This window comes from Maylandia zebra, linkage group LG15, assembly GCF_041146795.1.
Source record: "Maylandia zebra isolate NMK-2024a linkage group LG15, Mzebra_GT3a, whole genome shotgun sequence".
Taxonomy (NCBI): domain Eukaryota; kingdom Metazoa; phylum Chordata; class Actinopteri; order Cichliformes; family Cichlidae; genus Maylandia; species Maylandia zebra.
Window position 1 is genome coordinate 5,896,235 of NC_135181.1, and position 25,878 is coordinate 5,922,112.

The 25,878-nt window shown below is 38.8% G+C and overlaps 1 protein-coding gene across 1 annotated transcript in view; it reads right to left on the reverse strand.

Annotated features, from left to right (window-relative positions):
- Positions 1 to 10,225: 10,225 nt before the first annotated feature.
- The window catches only part of syndig1l (synapse differentiation inducing 1-like), a 45,928-nt gene continuing 30,275 nt past the window's right edge, over positions 10,226 to 25,878 (reverse strand). The window contains exons 3-4 of the mRNA XM_004542079.3: positions 23,864 to 24,001; positions 10,226 to 14,152 (exon numbers count right to left, since the gene is read on the reverse strand). Of these exons, the coding sequence (XP_004542136.1) occupies positions 13,994 to 14,152; positions 23,864 to 24,001 (297 nt within the window). The 3' untranslated portion in view covers positions 10,226 to 13,993. The remainder of the gene's footprint in view (positions 14,153 to 23,863; positions 24,002 to 25,878) is intronic.

Here is a 25,878-nt window from a genome sequence, read left to right on the forward strand (position 1 = left end):
TGTAAATAACATGCCTTTGATTAAATTCAATCACAAGAAATAACTGAAGAGTAATGACTCACTTGTGCCTATGGAGATATGAATAACTATAATGAAGCACCAAGGATGATCACATCAGTCGTTTCAAGCTTATGTGGAATTTTATGATCTACCGCTGCTCTTTAGTAGATAAAATTGGATTCTGTAAGGAAATACTCAGCATCATTGTTCAGCAACTTCCTGGGGCGTTAATAGATGCCATTCTTTGATGGTATAAAAGCAATTATTTGAAAACAGCATGAATTCTTTAAAATAAAATCTAGCTGTTTTCTATTCAAATGAGCGTGAGACGCAGTGGGGCAGGTTGCAAACTCATATTGTAAACATTAAAACAAAATAGAAGTGGCGGTGTGAGACAAAACATAGGATTAGGCATGTAGAAGCAAAGCATCTTAAACTGTGTTTATCTCTGCCACTTTTCCCAAGTCCATATCTATATTGCAACAGTTCTAAAAGGTTTTACTGAACACGGGTAAAATAGCTGGTGTTTGACAGAAAATGAAAAGAAAATGAAAGAGAGTGAGAGAGAAAGGCAAATCCCATCCCACCCTCCATACCCTGATTAATTAGTTCCAAGTTATCCATGAAAGCAATACACTGATAAGGCCAGGACAAACAGAAGCCAATTACTAGAGTTTCCCTGTGAGCTCAGAGCTCCCGAACACCAGCAGCACTGATGGAAAGCATTTATGGCTTGGTCTTGTGGGCTGATTGGACAGGTGTTGGAGGGGGTTTGCAACTGCTCTCTCTGCCTGGCAGCACACAGCACATCTTTTCATTACTGAGCCAAGCACACCCTTATTCACGCTGTTTTCATCGATGATGGGAGATGAGACCTTGCATGAAAAAGCCATCTACAACAACAGATTGAAGGAAACCTTGGGACCTGTCCTTAGTACACACAAAATACACACACATACACACACTCATTCACACTCCCACAAACACGATCTCACGGTGCCACAACTTTTTTCAAGTCTCCAGGTGTGTTGTATTGCCAGGATTCTGCTCCCACCATGCTTCACAGGCTCCCTTTGACACAGAATAAGAGGTTTTCTACAAGCCTAACAGAAGCAAAATTAAGAACCAGTTACTACTGGACTGGTCTACTAATGCATCATACTCAAAACTACAGACCCAGGAGCTTTCAGCATCCCTACATCTATGTTTTATGTCCATTTGAAAACTCTCAAAGCCTACAGAATCTAAGAATAAGTATACACAAGTATACACTGCATTTAGAAACACCACAGCTTCGTAATATCTATTATGTCCAATCTGGTGTCTCACAAACACAGCTCACCTTCGAACACAGAATGACCTGACATGTTTGTAAAGAGCACATTTACTCTTTCTCCTCATTCTTGTCATTACCTATTTTTGTAAACCAATAATCAAGCCCAATCTCACACCCTGTTATCAGCAATTTCTCTTGTTTATGAAGCCTATTTGCTTCTCCTAAGAGAGCCTATATTCCCCCACACGTCACTTAGAAATTGTTTCTTCTTTTTCCGATTCTCAAGGGAGAAAGGAAAGATGCAGGCAAACACAATTGTTTCGTGATCGCAGTGCTGCCTTGTAAACTTGGCCGTGCCCTGGGGATGTCAACAAAGCCTCCACATACACTGGCTTGCCAGTGGGTGGGGCTGTCATCGGGAGATAATTGACAGTCAATTAGCCACAGAGACAACAACATGAGAGTCAGCGTGAAGGCAGTAAATCACTACCTGTTGTCAGGCGGCCTTGGTTGTCCCGCTCTTGTCTTCATTCCCTTCACACTCTACCTTTATGTCTCTCCTATTTATGGTAACCTCTGAAGCATCCTGCTCTTTGATACCTCTTCTTTTGTCTCCTGGCACTCTCCTCGATTTTATTAACAAAACAAAAAAGCTCTGTTCGGTTTTTACCCAAAACCTTCTGAGGAATGATCACATTAAACTGTGTCAGGACACCTGAGTGAATGGCCTCATTTTAAAGGTTTCCCCCTGCCACCGGCTGATTGTTGCCACTCACATCTTGCTTTGCTTAAAGGCCAGACTGTCTCAGCACCATTCCCCAGGTTACACAGATTGACTCGTGCAGGCAGCTAACCCCCCTTTCATCTCGTCATTGTGAGATCTAAGCTCGTGGCACGGAAGCTCTATTGAGCTGCTGGCTTGTCTCTGTGCTTACAAGCACAAACACAAGGCTGTGAAGCAGTCAATAACTGTAAGAGCCATTTAAATAGACCAGTGTATGCCCTACAGATGTGACAAACCCCTCACAAACCTGGTGTATGTGTAACTAGAAATGAAAGTCTTGGTTATTTTTTTCAAACAATGCAGCAAACTGTTTAATTTTGTGTGTTCTTAAGCTTTAGTTACTTTGGAAGGAGAGCGCTGTCGCTAATCAAAGAAGCTAGTGCTGAAGTCTTTACACAGGTTCTTGATCAGACTATTGGCTAGATGGACTGTGTCTTATATAACACTATTCTACCCAACTTGAGCACACAAAGTGCTTTATACATTCTCATACATATCTCATTCACATAAGAACTTTTCTTCTATGTCCAAGTGCTTTCTATTGAACATTCACACACATTCCCACTCCAGTGAATGCACTGGGAGCAACTGAGGGTTCAGTATCTTACCCAAAGATACTTTGGAGTGAACCAACAAACCTTCCAATTAGCAGATGACCTGCTCTACCTCCTGAGCCACAGTCATCCCTAAGAACTAGTAATAAGTGTAGCAAACAACAAATAAACTCTTCTAGTTATGAGCTCAAAATTAATAAATGAAAGAAATGAGTGACCTGAATCCAATAATACAAATCTCTAGATTCTGGTTCACTGACTGAAGCTGAGACAATGCAGCTGGCCATCTGAAACCCTCCAACAACACAGTAGTAAAAAGAAGGAACCTATGACTTGAATGCACGTGAACAGAAGAATGGCAGCTGCAGGGGGTGTTCCTACAGAACCAGGTGTGCCGTGTAAGATAATGAAAGAAACAAGCGTGTGTGGGCGGCTGGTGCATTATTCAAAGTGTTGCTGTTTCCATTTCACGTTGCCTTTCACTGCACGATACTTGAGGCCTCGTCTAGTCTGGTGAGCAGAGAAACTGTAATAAAACTCCCGCTGAGATACTGTCAACTCAATCAAGCATGAGCACACCGAGGACAAGGAGTTCCAGATGCCATTTGACTGTAATGCTGTAATCTTTTAAGAATCATTAATGTGACAGTTGTCTGGCTGGAGTTACAAAAAGTGGACAGATTTATCACTTGACAGCTTCGCATGGTATCGTTCTTAAAATTTAATGAGGATTTTATGACTACCTTCTCATTAAAATGAGAATGTCTGTCTCTCATAAAAATGGCCCCAACTCCACTAATGATATTGTACCTGCATATGTAAATCTGCAAAATTCTTGTAAGAAGAGGGACAGAAACAAAAGGACGTACTTGTCTTACTCAGTCGAGAATCATATTCTCGCTTCGGTGACATTCAGAAAGTCAGGTTGGCCTTGTTAACATGTTTAAATTGGCACTATACAGAAATAAAAGGTATGAATGTCCACATTTCCTCTGCAGTGCATCACTGCTTGAGGCAAACTGCTAGTTCTGATGAACTGCTGCTCTGCTACTCCTCTGCCGCTGTATCAGGCCTAAGTCTGTTTGACGGCAGAGCTGAGCCCACTTTAATGTTTCACTTAATAAAACAGTATCTTAATCCAACTTATGAAACATCTATCTGCGTAGTTCTATTGCTTTCCCTGCAAAATCTCTAATTCTGTCAACAAGAAGACTAAAGTATGCCTTTTTATTTGAGCGTTGAGGGAGAAAACGGGGCTTTAGAAGGCAGCTCCCAAGGACTGTGGGCAGACACTACTTTGACCTCGTTGCTTTGAGTTATCCATTTATTTTGTTGTATTCACGTTTTACCCCATCCCCTTTAGTCCTGAGGAAGATAGCTTTTGAATTTCATAGGCAGTCATGACTGTGCTTGGAGCTTAAACGTTTATTGGAAAGACACACACAAAAGCCAATATAGAAGCAAAAAGAGATTAGTTTTCACTTCTCCTAAAACGTGTTTTTGCCAAAAGGGAGGAATTTAAATGACTCTGTGTTTGTGTGTGTGTGTGTGTGTGTGTGTGTGTGTCCCTTCTCGAGTGTGTTGGTATGTTAATCAGTTGTATTTGAGACATGAATAATCTGACACTGTTTCAGCCTGTACACATTCCCTGTGGCATCTTATTGTTAGACCTATTGTTACTGTTACAAAGGAAATGAATGGACTGTAGCATGAAGCACATTCCTGAAACCCTTTTAACCAATGGGAGTTAAGGTCACATGAGGGTAAATGTAAAGGCTTTCTCTCTGGGTTGCCCAGGGATGTGCGTGAAAGTTGCATGTTTGGACTTGCTGCTATTTCCCCCAGCTGGAACCTATAAATATATTACCTGTTGGCAAAAAGTCTCTTTCCCCACAGACCACTATTATATTGTAAAATGGAAGTCTGCAAGAAATCAACAAAAATATTCGTATCCTCTGAGGTTTTCAGCATGCCCAGTCCCCAAAGATTATCAGTGTGTTTATTGATCACAATTTCCGCCGTTTATTTTGATGCCGGGAGGAGACTCAAATCCCCCGGGGGTTGTGTCAGGAAGGGCATCCTGCGTAAAAATCTGCCAAATAAAACATGCGGCGCTACCCGCTGTGGCGACTTGCGAATAAAGGAGCAGCCAAAAGTAGTTTATTTTGGTTTATGGCTTGAATCTGTTAATTCGACTGAGTTGGGTGTTTTGATTCAGTGTTTTGATCCTCTGTGATTTATTTGTGTTTCCTGTGGAATCTGCAGTTAATCAGTAGTGGCGAAGTCGGGTTTGCATGATTAGATCCTAAGCTGTGAGTGATTGGGGGACAGGAGCAGAAGAGGGAGAGAATAGGTGAGTGGTTTTCGGTAGTCATTGACATTCTGTGAATATGTGGATGCACAACATGTTATAGGTATCGATTTTTAAGGAGAGCCTGGGCAGGAACCAGGATGACCTTTAACCTTATTGTTGTATATATATATTTTGTGTTATTTGTGTGTTGATCATCCTCATTCCTGAAAAATAGCAAATGCACAAATTTATTAAAATTTAATATTACCCAAAATGTGTGCCTGATCCAGTGTACCCAAGTGGTCAAATGCACTGCAACTCAAGAAAACACAAGAAAACAAAAAAATGTAACACTGAAACGAAACAGAAGTGTTTCTGGGGAGACAATAACCTGACAGAGCAGCTGTGGAAGTGACAAGCTAGCAGTAAAAGGCTAATGGCAAACATGTATCTACAGTATTATATGAATCATGTGATTAAAACACATATTACCTGCATCTTTCACTAATGCCCTACACTAATGAATCCACCACTTCTTCTAAGTGTGTCTCAGCGCATTGCTTCGCTTATTTGGATTTCTTTCACTTCAGCAGCCGGTGCACAAACACAGAAATGTTTCTTTTGTGTTTTGTTCAGTTCTGTTGTGCTTTGTGTGCTGTTGCTGCATTTTTCTATTTGCTGGCATTTTCTTGAGTTGCAGTCTGTTCGATCTCTCAGGTCCACCATAGTCTGAGAACATTTTTCCACATATTTCACTGGGATCATTAGTCTTTTTGCAGTTTCGGGTATCGTCCCCTGGTGGTGTTTAAAAAGAATGCAGGTTAGAGGAACCTCCATGTCGACTTCACTTTTCAGACCCAGAAGCTACATCCATCTTTTATTCCGTCTATGCTCTTGATCTAGCTTGCAGTGGCAATCTGCTTTTTACTCCCATGATTCTTAGCTGTCATTTTATTTTATCTTCTGATCACCTCAACCACCCAGTTGCTGCCTTTGACCAACTTTGAATAACTGTGCACAAATTCCTCCTCTAATCTCACACTTCCTTCTTGACTTCGTTTCCTCTTTGCTTGCTTTTGAATTGATAGATAAATCTTTACAGATGTATCTGGGTCTTTCCCGGGGGATTGAAAATCCATAAAATTAGCTCTCTCTCGCCTCTGTTCTTTCCCATGCTTACAGACAAACCGACGAGTGCAGCAGCAAGATAAAAGCCAGTGTTATGTGAAAACACGAAATCACTCACTTTCATTTCATTTGAAAGGATCTTCCTAAAAAACCACTCCCTTTAGTCAAGGAGAGGTGTAGAGTCATGGATAGAGCTCAGCAGCACAGCAGTAGTATGGTTTCAGGCCATAGCTTTCTGCAGGCATGTAAAAATAAATGTATATTTTTTTTTTTTTTATTCATTTAACTGCAGCCAATTAAAACTCAGGTAACAAAATGAATGGCTCTCTGGCCCTCACTCTAAAGACATTTTTAACTATTTCTCATGAATAACTGACAAATTCAGTTATTCAGCGGGGACATAATTTTATTCTCTCTGCTGAGGTTTCTTTATTGAAAGAGATAAGTGAAAGCAAATATACCCACAAAGAATATCCAGTCTAAATATATTGGCAGGAAAAGGAAAGATAGATAAAGCTCAGTTCAGTTTGAAAATGCAAATACTTCTGTGGGTTTTTTGAGGGTGTGTGTGGGTGATGTGATGTAAACTGTATCCTTGGGGTCTGCTCTGGAAATAAAGCTGAAGTAGCCCCCAGCTTGACTAATACTGTCATCTGAGATGGGAACATTTAGAAAACATAACATCTGTGAGGCGTTTTTGTTTTTTTCTTAAACTGTTTTGGAGATCTCAGTAGAAAGAAAGGCAGCACACACTCCTCTAAGCTCTTTCCCCTGAATAATCTAGCATTACAAATTCACAAGGTATGCTCAAAACCAGCACCTGCTCTTCGTGCTATTTTTATAGACAGCGCCTGAGTCACATAAGCTAAATGAGCCTCTTTTTAGAGTTTGCAGTCTGTCCAAAGCCCTCCTTAATACCCCAAGCAATTTCATTAGAATCCAAAATTAGCATGTTGTTATTGTTTTTAAAACGAGACAACACAATAACAATCCAGCCCAAATCAATTATGTTAAACGTACTTCTTATTTTACAGCTGTAGGGAAATATCATATAGTGTGACCTAAGTGGGAGGAGACGAGGGGGTGCTTGCTCTTCAATTTTCATTTCCATCAGTCTCCTCTACCGATATGGAATTCTCATGGGTGTCTTGGAGCAAGTTATCTCCTCAAAAAGAAAAAGAAAAAGAAAAAGACAATCGTTGATGGGGTGGGGGTGCTGGAAATATCTGGGTTGCGATGCATTACATCCCTAAATCTATGTGCAGAACATTTCTGCAAAAAGTTTATTTTTCCGACCAGCTTCATTTTCATCTTTGTCTCCTTCTGTTGCAGGAAAATGGAAAAAATGAGAAATGGTAACTGCAGTGCACGGCAGCTGAGAAGGAAATCACACTTAAAACCATGAGGGACATGTAGTGTTGACACTGTAATTAATACCCAAATTGTTTCTGTAGTTTGGAAGCTGCTCCACATGTCTTTTTTTTGGCTTAATCCACCGCTAAACATGATTACTGGAACAACTCCACTTGCTCACAGATTTTGTTATGCATAAGGGTTCATAAAGTGGGGTTTCCAAAGAACCGCACCATCCTTGAGTGAAACACAAAAATGCATCTGAGAAATCCACATGTAGACTGCAGTCCAGTGCTGTAGCTTCCAGTCAGAAACATGAGGTGAGCAAATACAGCCAGCCTGTTTCTCTCCTGCAGGAATCTTTGGCATTGCCAAGAAACGCTCATTGAAATGATGAAAAGTGACTCATCCACAGATGAGAGCAACCGAGGAAGTTGCTTTGCTTTTTCTTCTTTGTAAACTCTCAATAATTGACAGTCTGTGAAGATTTTATTAGTGACTTCATAACAACAGGCCCCCTTTCCTGCACCTTCACAAATGATTTTATTTAATTTAAATGTACACAAGAAATCCCTCGTGCACAAATCAGACACAAAATATTTTCCCACTCACTGTCTTGTTTTCTCAGGCAAAAGCACGGAGCATTGGCAAACACAACAGCCTTCTTTTGATCTATACTGCTTATTAATTCAATCTGCTTGTTTGTCTGCCTGTTCAGCATATCCTGGTGGAAAAAAAGTGAAGCAAGCTCTTTGTTTTGTTTTATATGAGCACTTTTCACCCTGGATGACTAGGCAAGCATCTCATCATTGGTTATTGTGCTGCAGCATGTTCACTGACAAAGACATCAGCATGTGACTCACTCCTCACTCTCCTACTGTAATGAGAGCTCTTCCCCAGCTGGTGCTGCAGTCGCTGCTGTTGCATGTATGCTGGCACGGCAGAGCCGCGTTTAACCCTCTCACAGAGGGGATTCGGCTATGCAAATTTAGTTTCTTCATTCTTAAGGAGGAAGGCGTACTTCAGTTTTTGTCAGCATAACTAAAAAAAAAAAGCACATTCATCATCCTGATTCAGCTGCAGCATAGTGACACCAACAATGCTTACAAACTGGAACATGCACAGAGCACACAGCAAGTAACAAATTAGCAGCTTTAAGAAATAAGTAATTCAAATAGCTGGGTGAAATGTTTGACATTTTAAATAAAACAAGCTGTTGAAGCCAGCTAAAATTATTGTAATTAATGTGCATGTTAGCTAATGTAATAGCTAACATATGGTGTATTGTACGGCTATTAAGGCCCCAGTTTGAATTCACCCCAGGTTTACTGGCTGTCATTCCCCTGCTGTTTCTCAGCTTCCTTATCTTCTGTCTACTGTCCTATTCAATAAAGAAAAAAAAAATGAAATGATAGAGATTAAGCTACATACTAACCTTTATTATAGCGGTTAATAGACAACAGAATTAACTGTTAGCTAGTGTAAAAATTGAAAGGCAGTGGCTTGAAACTGTAAATACTAAAGGGGAATTAATCAGTTACTAAGAGTAGGAAAAAGTTGCAGCTGATGGTGACTTTGAAAGAAAATGCAAGTAAAATATCAAAAATGTAATGAATAACTGAAATAGCTGAGCTTAATTCAGGGAATAATCCTTTTACAAAAGTCATGTGATACAGCACAGGAAAAGCCGGCCAAAGATTGAGCTTGAGAATCTTGGTAAATACAGCCAAGCAATGATGCGATGCAGAGTTCTAATATTTTGATTTCACCATTTGCAAACATTTTCAAAACTATGTGTGATAAATGTAGTCTGCGGAGCAGTTTGTGATGCATAAATTGCAGATAATGCAGCACTTCCCAAAATCCTCACCCTGTAAACCTATTGACTATAATAGGAAAACTCATACTTGATGAGGCCACACTCAGCCGAAGGTATGATCTGGCCAGTCAGACTTTCAAATTTTCCTCCCTAGTGATGCTGGTGACCTTTTCTTCTTTGTGACAATACCAAAGAAGAAAAGTGCAGACAATCGCTTTTTGCCTTTTTACTAAATCACCATAAATTAAAGAAGGGACACAGTTTGACAAGTTAAAAGTCATGGAGATAGATTAAAAAAATCTGCTTTTTTAAGCCAGCAGTATTAATATTTTAGGAAACAAACAAGTAAAGTGGTGTTTGCGGGCTGCACCACACCCGTTGTGCTCATCTGATACACTGTGGGGGTATGTACAACAACAACAACAGAAAAAAAAGTTGAGAGCCATTGATAATGTGCACCACAACCAACAATCACAACAGAATATAACATCATTGCTCTTCTTTGTCAAAGTGACTGCTCATCTGATACACTGTGGGGGTATGTACAACAACAACAACAGAAAAAAAAGTTGAGAGCCATTGATAATGTGCACCACAACCAACAATCACAACAGAATATAACATCATTGCTCTTCTTTGTCAAAGTGACTGCCGCAATAATAGGACACCGTGTGGGAAATGTTAGCTTGTTCTGTTGGCATTTTGTTCACTGTGTGAAATTTTGAGCTGGGTAGGCTACAGCTCTGCTGTTCAATAATCATAATGGTTGACAACACAAAGGGAAATGTACTTTCCTGCATGCAGCAAAGAGAATGGTGCAGTTATACAGATTTCAAAGCTGCTCCTCTGTCTCTTTCTGGCAAAACCACCTACACCCCATGACTCAGTCTGTGTTTGCTTTTGCTTTAAGAACAACTCAAGCATCTCAATTACTCAGCCAGTTCCTTCAGATTGTGAAGGGCTTTTCAGATATGAATCCAACTATAGAACTTCACATTACAAAAATCAGAGAAAGAATTTTTGCTTCCAGGAAAGGCCATCCTTCCTGATTTATTTGTCATTACATTTGAACATGTCTTTATTTGCAATATGTACATGTTGCCGTCACACAAGATAGGAAAGAAATCCCAAAGATAATGTAACAACATTGTTTTTCTTTAACGCGGCTTAAAGCACGACACAAAGAGATCACTATCAACCTGGCATTCAGCAAACTTCTTTGTTGCATGGATGTGTAGCTCATCACAATGAGGAAAAAAAAGAATAACAGCATTAAAACTTACGTATTGTTGTAACACTTTGCACAATACCATGTTGCCAAAGAAGCCAGCTAAAAACACATCATTTGAATGACACGCTACAAAACACAAAGTATCTTCATCGCTATCAGCAATAAAACTTTCTCCGTGAGATGAAAACAAACTTTCGCTATAGGTACAGTGATGGTGATGTGTGCATACACTGCAATCAGTAGCTTGTGAGTTAAGTTTGGGACAAGTGGTCAAAAAGGTGTCAAAGGTTATCAGACTAAACATATACAGATACATTATCCTGTCTTCAGAACCCCTTAAGAGTGCACTGTGGTCCATTTCTGACTTATTTTAGTCAGAAGATGATTGTTTACCCATAAAGGCAGTCAAAGACAACATTCAAAAGAAACTTTGGGGTTTTTGAATTAAACTGCAGCTCGGACCCCAAACTTCAAGCTTCCTCTTGTAGAGAATATGTAAAGATATTCACTCGTCATTAGCACATGAGAACAGAGTTACATTTTAGCCTAAAAATTTCACAGAACCAAGGATGTGTGTAAATGGATTGTTTACTTGCCTGGTTTGACAGCAAGCAGTGACATCAAAAGTGGCTTATTAGTGAAATTAATGTGGTTGTGCTATTTTAGGGCTATGCTCCAGAGAATATGCATTCCTTCAGAAAAAGCCATTAATGGGAGCTAATTGTGCACCATAACTGTCAGGTATGACTAATGCAGGACCTGTGCAGGGTAGCAAAGTGTATATCATCCCCTCTTGAGGCTTCACTGCTTGAAATAGTATCTGCCAGACTTGTGTAAAAACACAAGCTAAAATATCAGTAATTAATAAGCCCTTCTTGCAGACAATCTGTGAACTTGTCTGTTGAACGTCTTCCTCAAAGTGTGAAGGAACAAAGCGAAATCTCCCCTGTTTTATTAGCTGGAATAAGGGAAAGTGGGAAAAGGCATTGTGCAAAATATGAGCCTTTTGGTTTGTTTTTTAATTTAACTCAGTTGAATTTATGATTAAGGAAAGCTCTAAATCAAATAAATGATCAGAGCTAAAATCAGGACTACCACACTTGGAAAAGTCTACATATATATATATACATATATTAGGAGTGCAACAATACTCGTATCGATATTGAACCGTTCGATACAGTGCTTTCGGTTTGAACAATACCAAATTTTTTATTTATTTTATCAACTTTTCTTCTGACGATGCTGTCTGTGTTAAGAGCTCAGTGGATCTGCGTTCGACTACTCCGCCTAGGCTGCACTGTCGAGTGCAGATCCACTGAGCGCAGCACAAGCTAGCAAGACAGAAGCTAAGCTCGTTGCAACATGGCAACTGCCTCAACGCTACCCGAAATTGAACCTCCCCCACCCTCATTCTCTGTATTGAACTCTCTTTTCCAAAGATGAGTGATTCCTCGATCAGATAGATTTATTTGTTTTATTATTTTGCTTTTGTTGTTTCAGCAACATTAAATTTAAAACTGTACTTTTGAGTTAAAATATATATTCATAATTTTAATAAATGACATATTAAAAAGGCATGAACATTTTTTTGTATCGAAAAAATATCGACCCGTGACACCAAAGTGTCGAACCGAACCGTGAATTTTGTGTATCGTTGCACCCCTAATATATATATATATATATATACACAGTTAGAAGTCTGGAATCTATATACGTCACCAAATGTTGCATTTCCTTGCTTCAGATTCACTGCTAGGCCTTTACTGTGGTCACATTTAATTGCTTATTATTGGGTTTGTATTTAACAACATGCTCGGTTCAGACAGATACGCACGAATTACTTCACCATTGAAGGATATGTAACTGTTTTGCCTTGGGTTGCTTTTGCAGTATGCTTTCCATTTCCACTGTGAAGTTCAGTGTGATCAGTTTTACAGCTACAGCTGAATCTGAGCAGAGTGTAGTCGTGTCATTATCATCAATAAACACCAGTGACTCAGTTCCACTACCAAATGCCACATTTGACCATTTGAATCTACTCCAGATCTTTTATTTGCTTAATTTATAATACAACGGTGCAGAAAACCAGGCCTCACCTGGCTGTGTAACTGCTTGTTAGTCCATTGTCCAATTATAAGTATTTTTTGAGCCTCTTGAAATTAAATACTAATTAAATACTTCTGTTAAACCACTTGAATGAAATCGGAAAGTCTGCACATCTTGATCGTTTGATTTCCAACAAACCAGAATTTACACAATTAAGTCTTTGTCCAAAAACCAAGAACCTAACTGTATGTAAGTCCTGCTTTGAACTGACATTATGTACTTGATGTATATGGCATCCTTAAATGGCTCATGCTTCATTTCATATTTCATGCTGTGTTATCAGATGTATCACTTGTAGAAACACTGGACACCATTTGCCCTGAATATCTGGCCATCTCACATCTGTGCTTTACTTCAAAGGCCATAAATGAAAATTAGTTTAAGCAGTATTAATGAAGACACTTTTTAAACAGTAGAGAACACAAAAGGACAAACATTAAAAAAACAAACAAAATAAAGCAAATTTGTATGTATGTAGGCAAACATATCTGCATGAGCAGATTTTAGGAGTACTAGGGATTTGACAGATGGCTAGCTTTACTGAGGAAAAATGCAGGCCTGTGGCTCCATTGAGATTTTTCTGATTCATGCCAGTGCATTTGTTTTAATGAGAAGGGAACCGTGTTCCCTATTATAATTATTATTATTTTGATTTTCAAGAGTTTGATCCTTTATTGATGAACGCTCTATATTTTTTTTCTTATGTCCCTCTGGAAATAAGTCCTTTGTCATGGTTTAAGAAAGTGTAAATATTCTCACATCTTCTTTTTTTATTTTATTTAAATCTTGCGGTGTGAGGCAGTCAGCCCAGAGACAAATGCATTTTTGAGCTGATGGGGGCAGATTATAGTATATTAAAGACAATCCTAGGTGGCAAACTGAGATGATACAGGGCAAGACTCCACAGGGCAGCTCCAATTTTAACAGCAGCTCAAACAACAACAGTATAGTATTGGTTTAGGTGAATAAGTTACACTGTGTTGATCTGAACCTTCCTAAACCTCTGCTTGTTAATAATTGGTTAAGTTCAATAGGTTACTGTATGAGCTTCTCTCTTCAAAGTTTCTTTAGGGCTTGTGGAACCTAAAAATCCGTCAGGAGAGGATGAAGCAAACATGGATTTAAGCCATTGCAATGCAAACTGGGCTCCAACATGGAATGCTTCCTTTACTCAAACCCTCTGTCTCAGCAGTCTCTCTCAATCCACAGGCCTCCCTCTTCTTGCCCTCTTGCTTGACCTCTCTCCAGTCACTGTGGCAAATCTTGGCTGACAGAGGGCCTGCAGGGAGAGAAGTTGGAGGAAGGTGGAGGGGGGGAAAAATTGTACATTGTACAAATTGTACATCCTGGAAAAACTTTCCTCAAAGTCTGCAGGCGCAGTGACATTCCCCAGAGGACGGTGTTCTCTTCCTGGGCTCCCTGGAGGTGTTTGGAAAGAAGGTGTGACTGCTATATGTGCCCTGGTTTAGAAAGGTAGGCAATGAGCGCTACCACTACCCCTACATACACACCGGTGCCTATAGTGATGGAGAGGGCAGCTAAGAACAAAGCCCTTCGGGAGGCGATGTTGGCCAGCGGGAAGTCACCTTTGTTCACTGCCTTAGTGGTCTGTAAAAGAGAAAACAAAGAAGAAGAAGAAGAAAGTCAGAGGCTGATATCATTTGCAACGACTTCAAGAGAAATGGTGAGCCACTGAAAAATATGTTGTTTATCGTTTCTATTGCAATGTAAAACCTAAAGTCATGGAAATGGAGAGACCAACTGACTGACCTGTGCAAATAAATACATGAACTGAATAAAAAATGCATTGCAGGACTAAGAAATCGCAATCAGTGTGAAAATGTGAAGGACAGGAGGTTATGGTCACCTCAGCTGCTATCACTGAATGACAAAAATCGTATGGGGGGAAACAAGATAGATAATTTATCATTGAACTAAAAAAATAATAATTATTTTCATATTTATATATCACACAGTTAATCCATGCTTTCAAGTCACAGAGTGTAAAGCTGGTTCTTTGTGTGCCCACACTGCTTTTTTCCCCCTCCAAAGAGTGACTCCCACTGACATGACCCATTTACAACAGGCACATATAGATCCTCTTCACGAGCCCCTGTTAGTGTAGCTAGAAAAAGCAGCCGTTAAACCGCAGTAAATACTAGTTTTTGTTTTCAATCAAATAAGAATCCTAAAATTGGTGTTATATTTTGTCCTCTGACATACATTTATTTTTCAAGCAATCTGCTTTTATAACAAAAACCACTCTGAGAGCACAAACCTCTGCCAAGGCTTCTCGTTGTCTGGGCAGTATTTGGTTTCAAGGAAATGGGAAATGGCATTGAGATCTTTATGCATTAATTTTGCTTTCTTTGTTCTTTTTATTCATTCTTTAAGAAGTGTGTTGTACAATAAAAAGTAATTTCAGGCTTTTCTTTTTTCTCTGTTGAAACCCATTTTAATATACTTGACATGTTTTTCAGTACAATTATGTTTTACTTTACTTACTAAACTTAATTTTAAATGTTTAGTGATAAATGTCAAGCGAAAACGTTTCTATTGATTTTTTGTTTGATAGTTTTGTTTTCCAAGTAAAATCATACTTGTTCATGAGCATGTATTCAAATTGTTATGTATTTAAACACTTAGCCTTTTACTGTAATGTATATAACAACATCAAAATAAAATATTAATAATATTATAATAAATATAATATTTATTCACTGTTTTCCCATACATTGTCAATACAAACAATGGCAGTGATAAACATATTTTTAAATACCTACAGCTTTACTATCACTTTGACTTTCAGATCAACCTATTAACATTAAAGGAAAGGTCAAAGGTCAAATGGGGAATGATATTTTATATCGTTATACTGCACTGTACTTTCAATACTAAGAATCATAGTTTATAGGTGAAGTTATAAGGCTTTTGTCAGTTTTTAAATCCATTAATCATTAAGCTGACCTTTAAGACCTTGTAGGATGAAAGCCAAGTTTTAATGAATTGTTAACATTACCCAACTCTACACACATACAAAGTTTTATCAGAAGTGATTCAAAACTCTTTGAGCTTTTCTGTGTTTACAGACATGAATGATGACACGCATGCAGGTACTGCAGCCTTTTTTTCTAAGTATATATGCCAACTGGAAAACCAATTGACAAAAAGAAAAATATATATATGTATGTATACATTTACAATATAATCACGTATATATGATTTGCCATTTGACTAAATTTGATTTGTATATTTAATCTGTCTGATTTGCGTTTCCAGGAAACTACTGACTTTGTGTTTTACAGTGCAAACACTGAAGCGATTATGTTGCATGATTCAGCGTAATGAATATAAGCTTGAGCATTAATATAGTGTATTTTTAGAAGTGTATTAGAAGAGTCTATGGTAAAAGAAGAAACTAAATGAACACTGTGAGATTAACAATGGGCAGTACTTACATTCTCAGAAATAACAATTATTTGATACGTAATAACTTCAGAAATAAACAGACTGAAACTTGGTTATGTTTTGAAGTGGTCCGTTTCCTGCCTCATTAGTCACTGTAGATGTATATTAAACATGTTGGTTGTATTTAAACACATCTAAATGTAATCATGTAGGCGAAAAATTCATCCTAATTTTGTGGTGATTGTAATGTGAAGTCTGGGCTCCAAAACACTGAGCTGAAAATGATTATAAAGCAGGGAGCTGCAGAGTTGTGCAGTGTTTGGATGTAGTATTTGGAATCTACATCAAAACATACATTTTTTTAGCATTTATCATCACACTATAATTATTGTAATATATGCATGCATGTATGTTTCCTATCTCCCACACATAGGGCGGGGGATTTGCTAGTTAATAATGGTAAATAGAGAATCTCCTCTCTAAAGCAGGAGCAGGTATAAAGACTTGTGGTTGCTGTGCTATGTAACCTTTAGCTATCTTCTTGTTCAAATGGATTTCCTCGCCAGAAGGGAAAGGAAGGGAAAATAGACTATTTTGATTTCTCTTTTTCATTTAGTTCACTGAGTGGAGGTTATCCCTGAAGCAGAAATTACAGAGCATAAACTGTTATATTGGCGTTTTTTGGCCTTTGTATTGGCTTTTTAAGTTTCTTGTTTCATTTTTCTTCCACTAAATTAAAATAAATTCAGTTTTTTTATTACAATGCCTTACTGTATTTACTACTTTTTTTTTCTTCACAGCAGTCAAAGATTCAGCAGTCTCCAGTGTTCAACATGTTTATAAATTACAACCATAATTCAATGTGCCCACAACACAGTCAGATGGGTGTGAACCTGTGCTAACAGAATTTTGAAATGCACTGTGTGGATGCATGAAATGGCCTTCATTATTCTTCTATCCAATTTAATAATGATGTGTGGCATGTGAGTATGATGAAGTTGGCCTTAGGGTCACACTAGCTCACTCTGCCACTTTCATTTTGGAGGTGAGCCACAGCACCAAGTACATGAGGTAACATTTCTTACTAAAAATCAAGGTTAACAGGGATTGCACTGCTACTCAGGTGCAGCTCTCTCAGTAGTCAGAGAGTTTGCATCTGGCAGAGGCAGGGAGTGGAACCCTAAACACAAAGTCTCCATTAAAAAAAAAAAGAGCTATACTTGGTTTGACCTTTGACTTTGAAAGTCTTGCATATGAGTTGCTTTTGTAGAATTGCTTTGCTCAACATAAGGGAAAACTGAGAAGAATTCTGAAATCTTCTTCTCATTGAGAAGAGCGAGCTGGTTCAGGTATGTAGTCTAATAGCATCTTTCTTTATTTAAGTGTGGTCTTGTTGGATATCTGAGGGGAGAGAAGAAATACTGACTGGAGTAAGGATTACTTGAAGTTTACTTTTTTAACATAGTATAATCTGAGATAGTTCTCGAGGCTTTCTGAAGGCCTTTCAAAGTTGCTTTTCCTTGAAGATTGGCTGTTTGGTTTTTTCTTGTGCTAGTCATATAAATAGTAAAACAAAATCTGTCTTTGTAACATTAAGCCAGTATAATGTTTAAGTATTGCACTTAAAATTTAATATTTTATACAGTACTGTATAATGCTAATACTGTTTTTAGCCACCTGTAACAAAAACACATAATTTATTCTAATTTCTTTAGTTGAATCTACAAAAAAAAAAAAGCCAAAGATGACATAACACAGTATTTTTGTAGCAATAAGGTGATTCCCAAATAGCTGTTAGCTGAAAACGTATCTTGGCATCGAGTGCAACATGTCCTTAAACAAAATGAGGACATTTTCCTTCAGGAAAATGAGGATAGTAGAGAAAATAGAGAGTGGAAGATGCAATAAAAAGTGGCAAGACTATTTCCTAAACTATATTTGAAGGTGATGCTGACATTTTTTACTATTTACAAAGAAGAAAATCCAGCAATGACGTTTGACAGGACCCGAGAGATGCATCTGGCTCTTCAGTTGATCCATCTACTTGCGTCATTAGAAATGGTCTTACTGGGAGACCATGTGAAACATACAGTGGAACAGTATCAGCCATAGATTGGCCTCCCCAGAGTTCGGACCGCAACATTTTTGAAGCAGTGTGGGAACATCTTGACAGAACAGAACAAAAGGCAGCACACATCTAAAAAGAGCTTTAAATGTCCTTCAAGAAGCCTGGAGAACTATTCATCAATCAGACTCAGAATACTTTATTAATCCCTAAGAAAATTATTTGGTCACAGTTGCTCCAAGACAATAAGAACAGTAACAGACTGAACTAAATTAAATAATACAATATATTACAAAGTGACAAATTTAAGAAATTGGCTCTAATACATGCAAACAGCTTAGTTCAGTCTTTCTTCAATAATGAAGGTGCTCATACCAATTATTGACATTCAAACTTATTAGAATTGTGCAAACTCTGTGTTTGCCTTAGAAACTGTATTATGTTTGCACGTTTTAATAAATCGCCGCACCTACTTCCTGTTCTACCAGCAAAATATAAGGAAATATCGGAAGGCTCAACTCTTTCGCACATTACAGTACAGTTTACAGAAATACAGTGATAACAAAGAATGAGTGCAGTGTGCGATAAATCTAATGTAAAATATATATTGAAATTTCTATTAGGAAGATTGTCTTGATGCTAGCTCTGTTTAGATTACTGCACATCCCTCTCTCCCGTTTCCCCACTTCAAACTCATCACTTTTTCCTGAGGTCATTTATTCTCTGCCAAACCAATCAGATTGTGCTTTCTCTCCCACTGCCAGGTGTTATTTTAGTGTGGAATTAATGCAATTCTCTTCAACCTTACTGGTGGGTTCTTCACATCCCTCCAGTTCTCATGTCATCACTCCTCGTCCACCACCAGGGTCTAGACTCCATAAAATGACTAACCCGTTAAAATAATGACATCACAATGGGGTCTACTCACAAAAGGCTAATGGCATATTTCTTTTCCCTTTTGTGCATATTAAGTCGAATACATTATTTTAATTACTCTTTAAGTGTCTTGCTTTATCGCTCTCTCCTGACAAAAATATTGTATTATTCATAGTCTCTGCCAATTTGCACTACAGTCATGCAAACAGCGACAAAGCAGCTGTACCAGAATATGACCTCTAGTTACTCATGCCTTCCTCCATTTAGCTCGAAATTCTGGATCTCATTCTCTGCAGTTTCTCACCAGGGTAAAATAACTCCAGTGAAGCAGATATAAATGAATTTTGCATATTTAGTCTGGCTTTAGCCAATTATATTAGAACAGAACGACAGGCATTGTTTATGTAGTCATTTCAATATATTGTTAAGAACATAAATGCAGACAGGATTAATAATCAGTTGTTTTCTGCTTTTAAGGAAGCATTGTTAATTGCCATGAGCTCAGAGCTCAAGAGGATTTTTTGATGCTTACTGGACGGAAAACTTTGTGTTGGGGTTGTTTTTTAGGGTACGGAGACAATTACGAAGCATTTAAACAAAATCAGATGCCTAAAACTTTCTGTATGTTTCTGCGAGTGCCCACAGCAAGTGAAGAAGATGTTTCACTGCAGATTACTGAAAAACCAATCACTAGTTTGAATTCCTGACTTTTGTGGATGTAGCCCTGGCTCAGACACAACGCATCTGTCAGAACCTTCTGTAGTTTTGCAGAATGCACGCAGAGTGGCCATTAGGAAGGGTCTTGTATCACTTTGATTGTTTGAACTTAATAAAAAAAACAGCACAAGGTATTGCCACTTTGCTCTGTTTCTCTAAGGCTGAGCAGATTTTTGAAGACAAAGTTAATAGTCCAAGACAAAGACAGCTAGATTAGAGCCAACGAGAGAGGCTCTTTAGACAAATGCCTCGAAAGGTCAGGAAGAAAATCCAGACGAAATATGTGCATTCGAGGCAGCCTTCAGCTTCCACATCAATACAGTAATCACTGGAACAGAAGCACCATTATGAGGGGTTTATGGGAAATTAGGCTTTAATTTGCTTTCAAAATGACACAAAGCACATTCTCCCTCTGACAATATATTAGCACAACCCCACAGAGGTCTTTGGGGACACTAAAATAGTTCTGACTTGTTTTGAGATTCAGACTGAAGAGGGGTTTTTTTCTACAGAGGCTATTCAAAGGGCACTCACTCGAGGGTCAGTTTCTCTGGTGCATTTGTCAAATATGATACGCAATGTTTGTCAGTTAAAATGAAATCAAGGCATTTTGTGACAAACTGAAATAATGCTGTAATGTGGACTGAGAGTGATGAAAATATCGCAGCTTAACTTTTAACACTGTCAATCATTGTATTTTTCCTTGAATACCCTTGAGAGCAAAATGGTTAGAAGCATTTAAGGCTTTATCTCCACCACCTTGACAAAATGATTGAAATGTGGTGTCATAGAAAAAAGATAACATCTGAGACTCGGCTGCATGGAGACTCGGCACCCTTAACAGGTTTTTCTTCCAAACAAACAACACTCGACGCCCCCTTCTCTGTGTCTGTGTCTCCGCCTCCCTCGCACAGACAGGCACAAATAGAGAAACAGTTTCACTATAACGAGCTCATTCATTTTCATTCTTTATTATGGCTCGTACGCCATACGATAACTTCAGGGGAGTCTTATTTGCAAGATCGTGAAATAGATTGTTGCTGCTCCTCAGCCCTGCACTTTCCAGTGCAGATGTCTCAGAGCTAAGTGACGAATTTATCAGCATCTCCAAAACAAAACACTCACCCAATTAGCGGCAATAATTGAAACTCAATTCCGCTTCCCAATCAAATGCTCAAAGCTAATTTCCCTCAGATATTTATGGTATTCCAGTTATTATCAGCTGATGCGTGCGTTTGTGGGGGGAGGTTAACACTGAATCTCAAAATTGTGCACCACAAGTTACCATAAAGACATTATGCACAATAAAAGCCGTTGTCTTTGGCGAACAGCGTTACAGCAGCATATGAATGCATGTCTGTTTTTGTGTTAAGGTGTTTGCTGACGCCTTCACTCACTCGTCTCCTTGGCAAAGCAGCGGCGCTGTATTTGACTAGGCCTGACCTTCCAGTGGAACAAAAACACTATTGATCTGCCATCCACAGAGTCTATTACAGTCGCTAACGTGTTTGTTTTTAAATGTCCTTAGAGTAAGTGGTGAAGCTGATGTGCTATCATTTCTAAAATATAAATAAATAAATTTCTTTGCCCTTGTCACATCTACAGTGTTCTACAAAGACAGAAAGCTCTGCCAAAGCAATGAAATGAGCAGGGTGTGTATATGTGAAAGGAACCTGCGACAGAGGTAAATCCCTATCTTAGAAAACTGATTTCCATCCCAGTTTGCATGTTAGGTGTGTTTTAACAGTCAGGTACAGGAGTGGATAATTCATTTTCCCAGAGGGCCACATGAGAACCTGGGACTGTTGTGGAAGGTACAGCCTTCTACAACAGTCCCAGTTTCTCAAGCGGCCCCTTGAGACAATTAGTTGCCCAGCCTCGGTCAGGTAGCTTGTTGTAGGTAGGCAATATTTATAAGCATGGCTTAGGGTTGCTTAAGCATTCTCTCTCAGTAGATCTATTGAAGCTTTCTGATTGAAGTAAAGGGTAAATCAATATAGTTTTCATATACGGAATTTTCTTGATGCACTGATTGGAAATTTCAAAAACGTAACTGATTTTGCTATGTGGTCCACAGCTCTTCCAAAACAGTGCCCTCAACCCAGCAGCGAGCGAAACGCATGCTTTGTTGTATCTGAAAGCTCCATTTGTCTGATTTTTACCCCCAAACATCATTGTGACAGACAGATTACCTTAGGCAACAATGCAACATCTGTTTATTGTTTTCTCTCATCAGTTCTGGACAGCACATTCTCATCCCAGGGCATCACTTACTGCTGTTCCGGCAAATGACGCAGGCAGAGATGCACACAGGGTGCGTGCCATGGAAATATTAGATTTGGAAAAATAGCTGTCTTATTTTTGAGATCTACAAAGTACTCATTTGGAGTGGCAGTGGAATAATCAGCCAGAAGAACATGGCTTTGAATTTAGGGACTTTGTTTTGCTCTTTGCTTCGCTTGCACCGCTATTTGGTTAGGTTTGGAAATTGAAACAGGGTTCGCTTGAATGCTCGCAGGATTGGGATGTTGGTATCACTAAGGATAGGATTCTAAGATTAACAAAGTCAGAATGATACTATTGATTGTGTGATGATTGCACAGTTTAGGAGGACCAGTTGCTAATCTTGCTATTTGAACCCATGTCTAAAACAAAAACACAGAAAATCAAAATTATCCTTTAATTATATTAGATAACATCCAATCCAAAAAGGAAATCTGACTCAGCTACAACTAGTTATGGTTTGTGTTGGCTTCTTTTAATGAGTCATATATTCCTCAGCCATTATATTTTTATGAAGTAAAAGCTGATAAAGATTCTGATTTTACCTACATGTTGAGTTGATATTGCCATTATTGGCCACCAGTGCAGTGCAAATGCACCGGTAAGCATACTCAGACATGTGCTCTGCTAGCTCCTATAGAATCACCACTTTCAGGTTGGTCCTTCTGAATAACGGCATGAAACGAAGACCAGTGAAGTGGGTTATTGAACTATAAAATTAAACGATCCCAAACTTCCTCCATATCTTTGAAATCCTGACAGCTCTTCAGGAAAGCACCTTCTAAAGGGGGGAGATTGGCAGAAAAATCATCCATCCCTAAACACAGCCATCACTTCCCCATAATTACCCAGGAAGAATCAAATTAGCTCCTGACAAGATAATTCACTGACGGGCTTAGACTACTTGCGCCCAAGATAAGGCAGCTAAATGCTTGAGCTTTTGATAAGAATTTGTGGTCAGACGCAGGGCAATTTAATGAAAAGCTTGTCTGTCTCTAGCATGTTTGTGTGTTTGTATGAGCAGTGCGTGTGTTTACATGCATTTTCGGACATACTGTGTGTTTACGCTTGTGCTGATAGCCTTTTAATGTGTTGTCTTTATTATGCTGATGATTCACAGGACAGACTTGATTAGCGGCAAGACAAGAGGCACTCCCTGTGCTCTTTGGTTGACATAACACCATCAGAGTCATTTCAAAGAGAACTGAAAAGAGGGAGGAAGTCTGGCTGGAATCTATTAGATACCTATTATGTTGTGATTGCAGACGTTACGGAAAAGAAAATATTGGTAAAGCTTCTCGCTTCAGATTACGTTGTTTAGGGTCATTTTTAGTATTTTTTTATGCTGGACTGCAATAAAACATTCGTTTTTAGTGCATCAGTCAAAAGAATGCCAGTGTGTCTGCAAAATAATTACGGCTCATCTTTCCCAAGGGCTCACCATCTTTAATACATCAGCCCGCCTTTAATTGTGTTCATCTTCAGTCCTCTTGAAAAGTCTACACGTTCAGAGATCCTCTCTCATCTTATTATTTTGAATACAACCTTTCTTGGCATTTACAGATAGAACCTTGAAAGTGATTTATAGACTCTTCCTAAAGGAGGCTCTCAGCCTGTTTACAGAGCATCAAGCAGCCATTACAGATTGGCCTTGAGTTATTGATGCATAGCTCAGTAAAAATTGGCCTTGCAGTAAGCGAGTCAGCTGTCAGTCCTTTTTTAAGAGTGAAGGCTCTTAATCTTTTGGTAATGAGTCATACATAAAGACGGATAGATGTGTGTGTTTACATGTTTGTGTGTTCCCATCTCTACGAATTTATAGAAGCATGTGTATGGGTGATTGGGGGGGAGGGGGTGGGGGCATGCTAGACCTTGACAACCAGATGCTGCATCATTCATGTGTGACAGACCACAACTTTGAAAGGGTATGCATTGCATGCCTGTGTTAATATGTGCATGTGTGGCCTCACCCCTTGTGAGAAGTAAAATGCTGCAATCCCCAAAGGCCAGAAACAGCAGAGCATGGAGAATATGGCCAGGCCGAGATGATCTCGTGGAGGGACAACTATGAAGTTGTCTTCACTCTCGCTGTCGGTAGAACAGTCTGTCTGCACAGAAAACAGCAGTTAATGTTAAAACATATAGCCATTTAAAATTTCATGATGTATATGGGCAGACTGTGTAGTTTCAGTGGCGATGTAGCAGTAAACAGGTGGTTTGAGAAAACACTGGAATTGATTCCTTTTGATTTTTGATGCAGACAGCTGCATCAAAATGCAGACAAAGACTGATGCCACTCTTATGCTTTGCAAAATTTAAGGCTATTGACAACAATCAGTTAGTATACAGCCTGGAGAATTGTAGAGACTAACAGCTAATCTACCCCTGCACAAAAGGCCACAAGCACTTCATTAACTGAAAAGCTATATTTTTGTCACAACTCATAGCCAATGACAAGATGGGTTGTTATGCCAATTGTGACTTTGTTTACAATAGTAAAAACAAAAGTAAAAATAATAAACATGAAGTATGTGGGGTCAGAGGTATCAGTTGTGGCATGGATGATTGAGATAAGCATTTTTCTGTTGTTGAAAGTGGAGTGGATCTTTTTGTTACTTAATTTTCTTAGGTCATTTTTTTCAACCCACAAGACAAAATTTTTTGTTGCTAAAAGTTTTTGCTGCATCTGAAATTTTTGAGTTAAGATCTCAAAATTTTGAAATGCAAAGAAAAAACTTAAAAAGCTAAAAACAAAAAAAACCACTACAAATGGAGAAAATAACCTGAAATTTCAAGCTACCAAGTTGGAATTTGTGTTGACTTGTGAATGAGAAAAAAATGTTTGTTTGCTTTTTTAGTGCCAGAATAAAGCTTCCATGGTAAGTAGGCAAACTTTGATTCTATTTGACAGAACTCTGTTTTATGTGCTAACCAGTTTTTGGTTGAAGACTAAAGTTAAAACCTGACCAACTTAGGTTAGATATTAGCCATTCGTCTTTTGGTATCGGCATATATAATAGCCCAAAAATGAACATTTAAAAAGATAGCAACCAGCTGATCCAAACCAAAATAAACTAGAAAAATTTGCATTTCCTGCGAAAATGCTGTGTGGATGCCTTAACGCTGAAGATGTCTGCTGAAAAAAGCTGAAAAAGTTGAAGAAAAAAAAAAAAAAAAAAAAAAACATTGCCCTGAGCAGGATTCGAACCTGGCCCTTCTGGTCTAAAGGCGGCAATTCACCTCACTGCACCAAACTCATTCACACAAAGAAGAGGTGGAGAGAGTGACAATTGTGGTGAAATTAGCAGAAGCTGCTTAGAATTGTGCTGATAAGAGGTGAAAAAGCTAAACATTTGGCAGAAAAGAGGTGAATCAGAAGAATTTCTGCTGAAAAGAGGCAAAGAAGCAAAAAGATGAGCTGAAAAGAGGTGTAGAAGCAGAAGTACTTGCTGAAGATGGCTGTATGTGTAATGACACACTGGAGAGCAGTGACACACAAGAAAGCAGAGCGCATGCAAGCAGGGAACATGTGTAGCAACTGTCACAGGTAGGATTCAAACCTCTGCCACCGGGTCTCACGGCAGATGTCCTACCCTCTGAGCCAAATGAGTTCTGGTCACAAGCAAAGATATGATGAGAGGGACAATGTGCACTGTGGAGCAGAAGCTCAAATTAGCAGAAAAGGGGTGAAGAGGAAGAACTTTGTTGTGAAATGAGGTAAAGAAACTGAAATTTGTGCTTAAAACAAGTGAAAAAGCTGAACTCTGAAATCCTGCTAAAACAGCAGAAGAGGCTGACATTTTTCAGCTACTCATTGAGCCAAACTGGTTCTCACGTAACTGAAAAAAGGTGGAAAAGCTTACAATTCTAATGAAAACAGCAGAAGAGGCTGAGATTTGTGCTGATAAGAGGTGAAAATGCTGAACCAATCAGAGGTACTGCTTCTGTCTGCTTCATCAGGCTGTGTACTTGTATGTATTTCTGC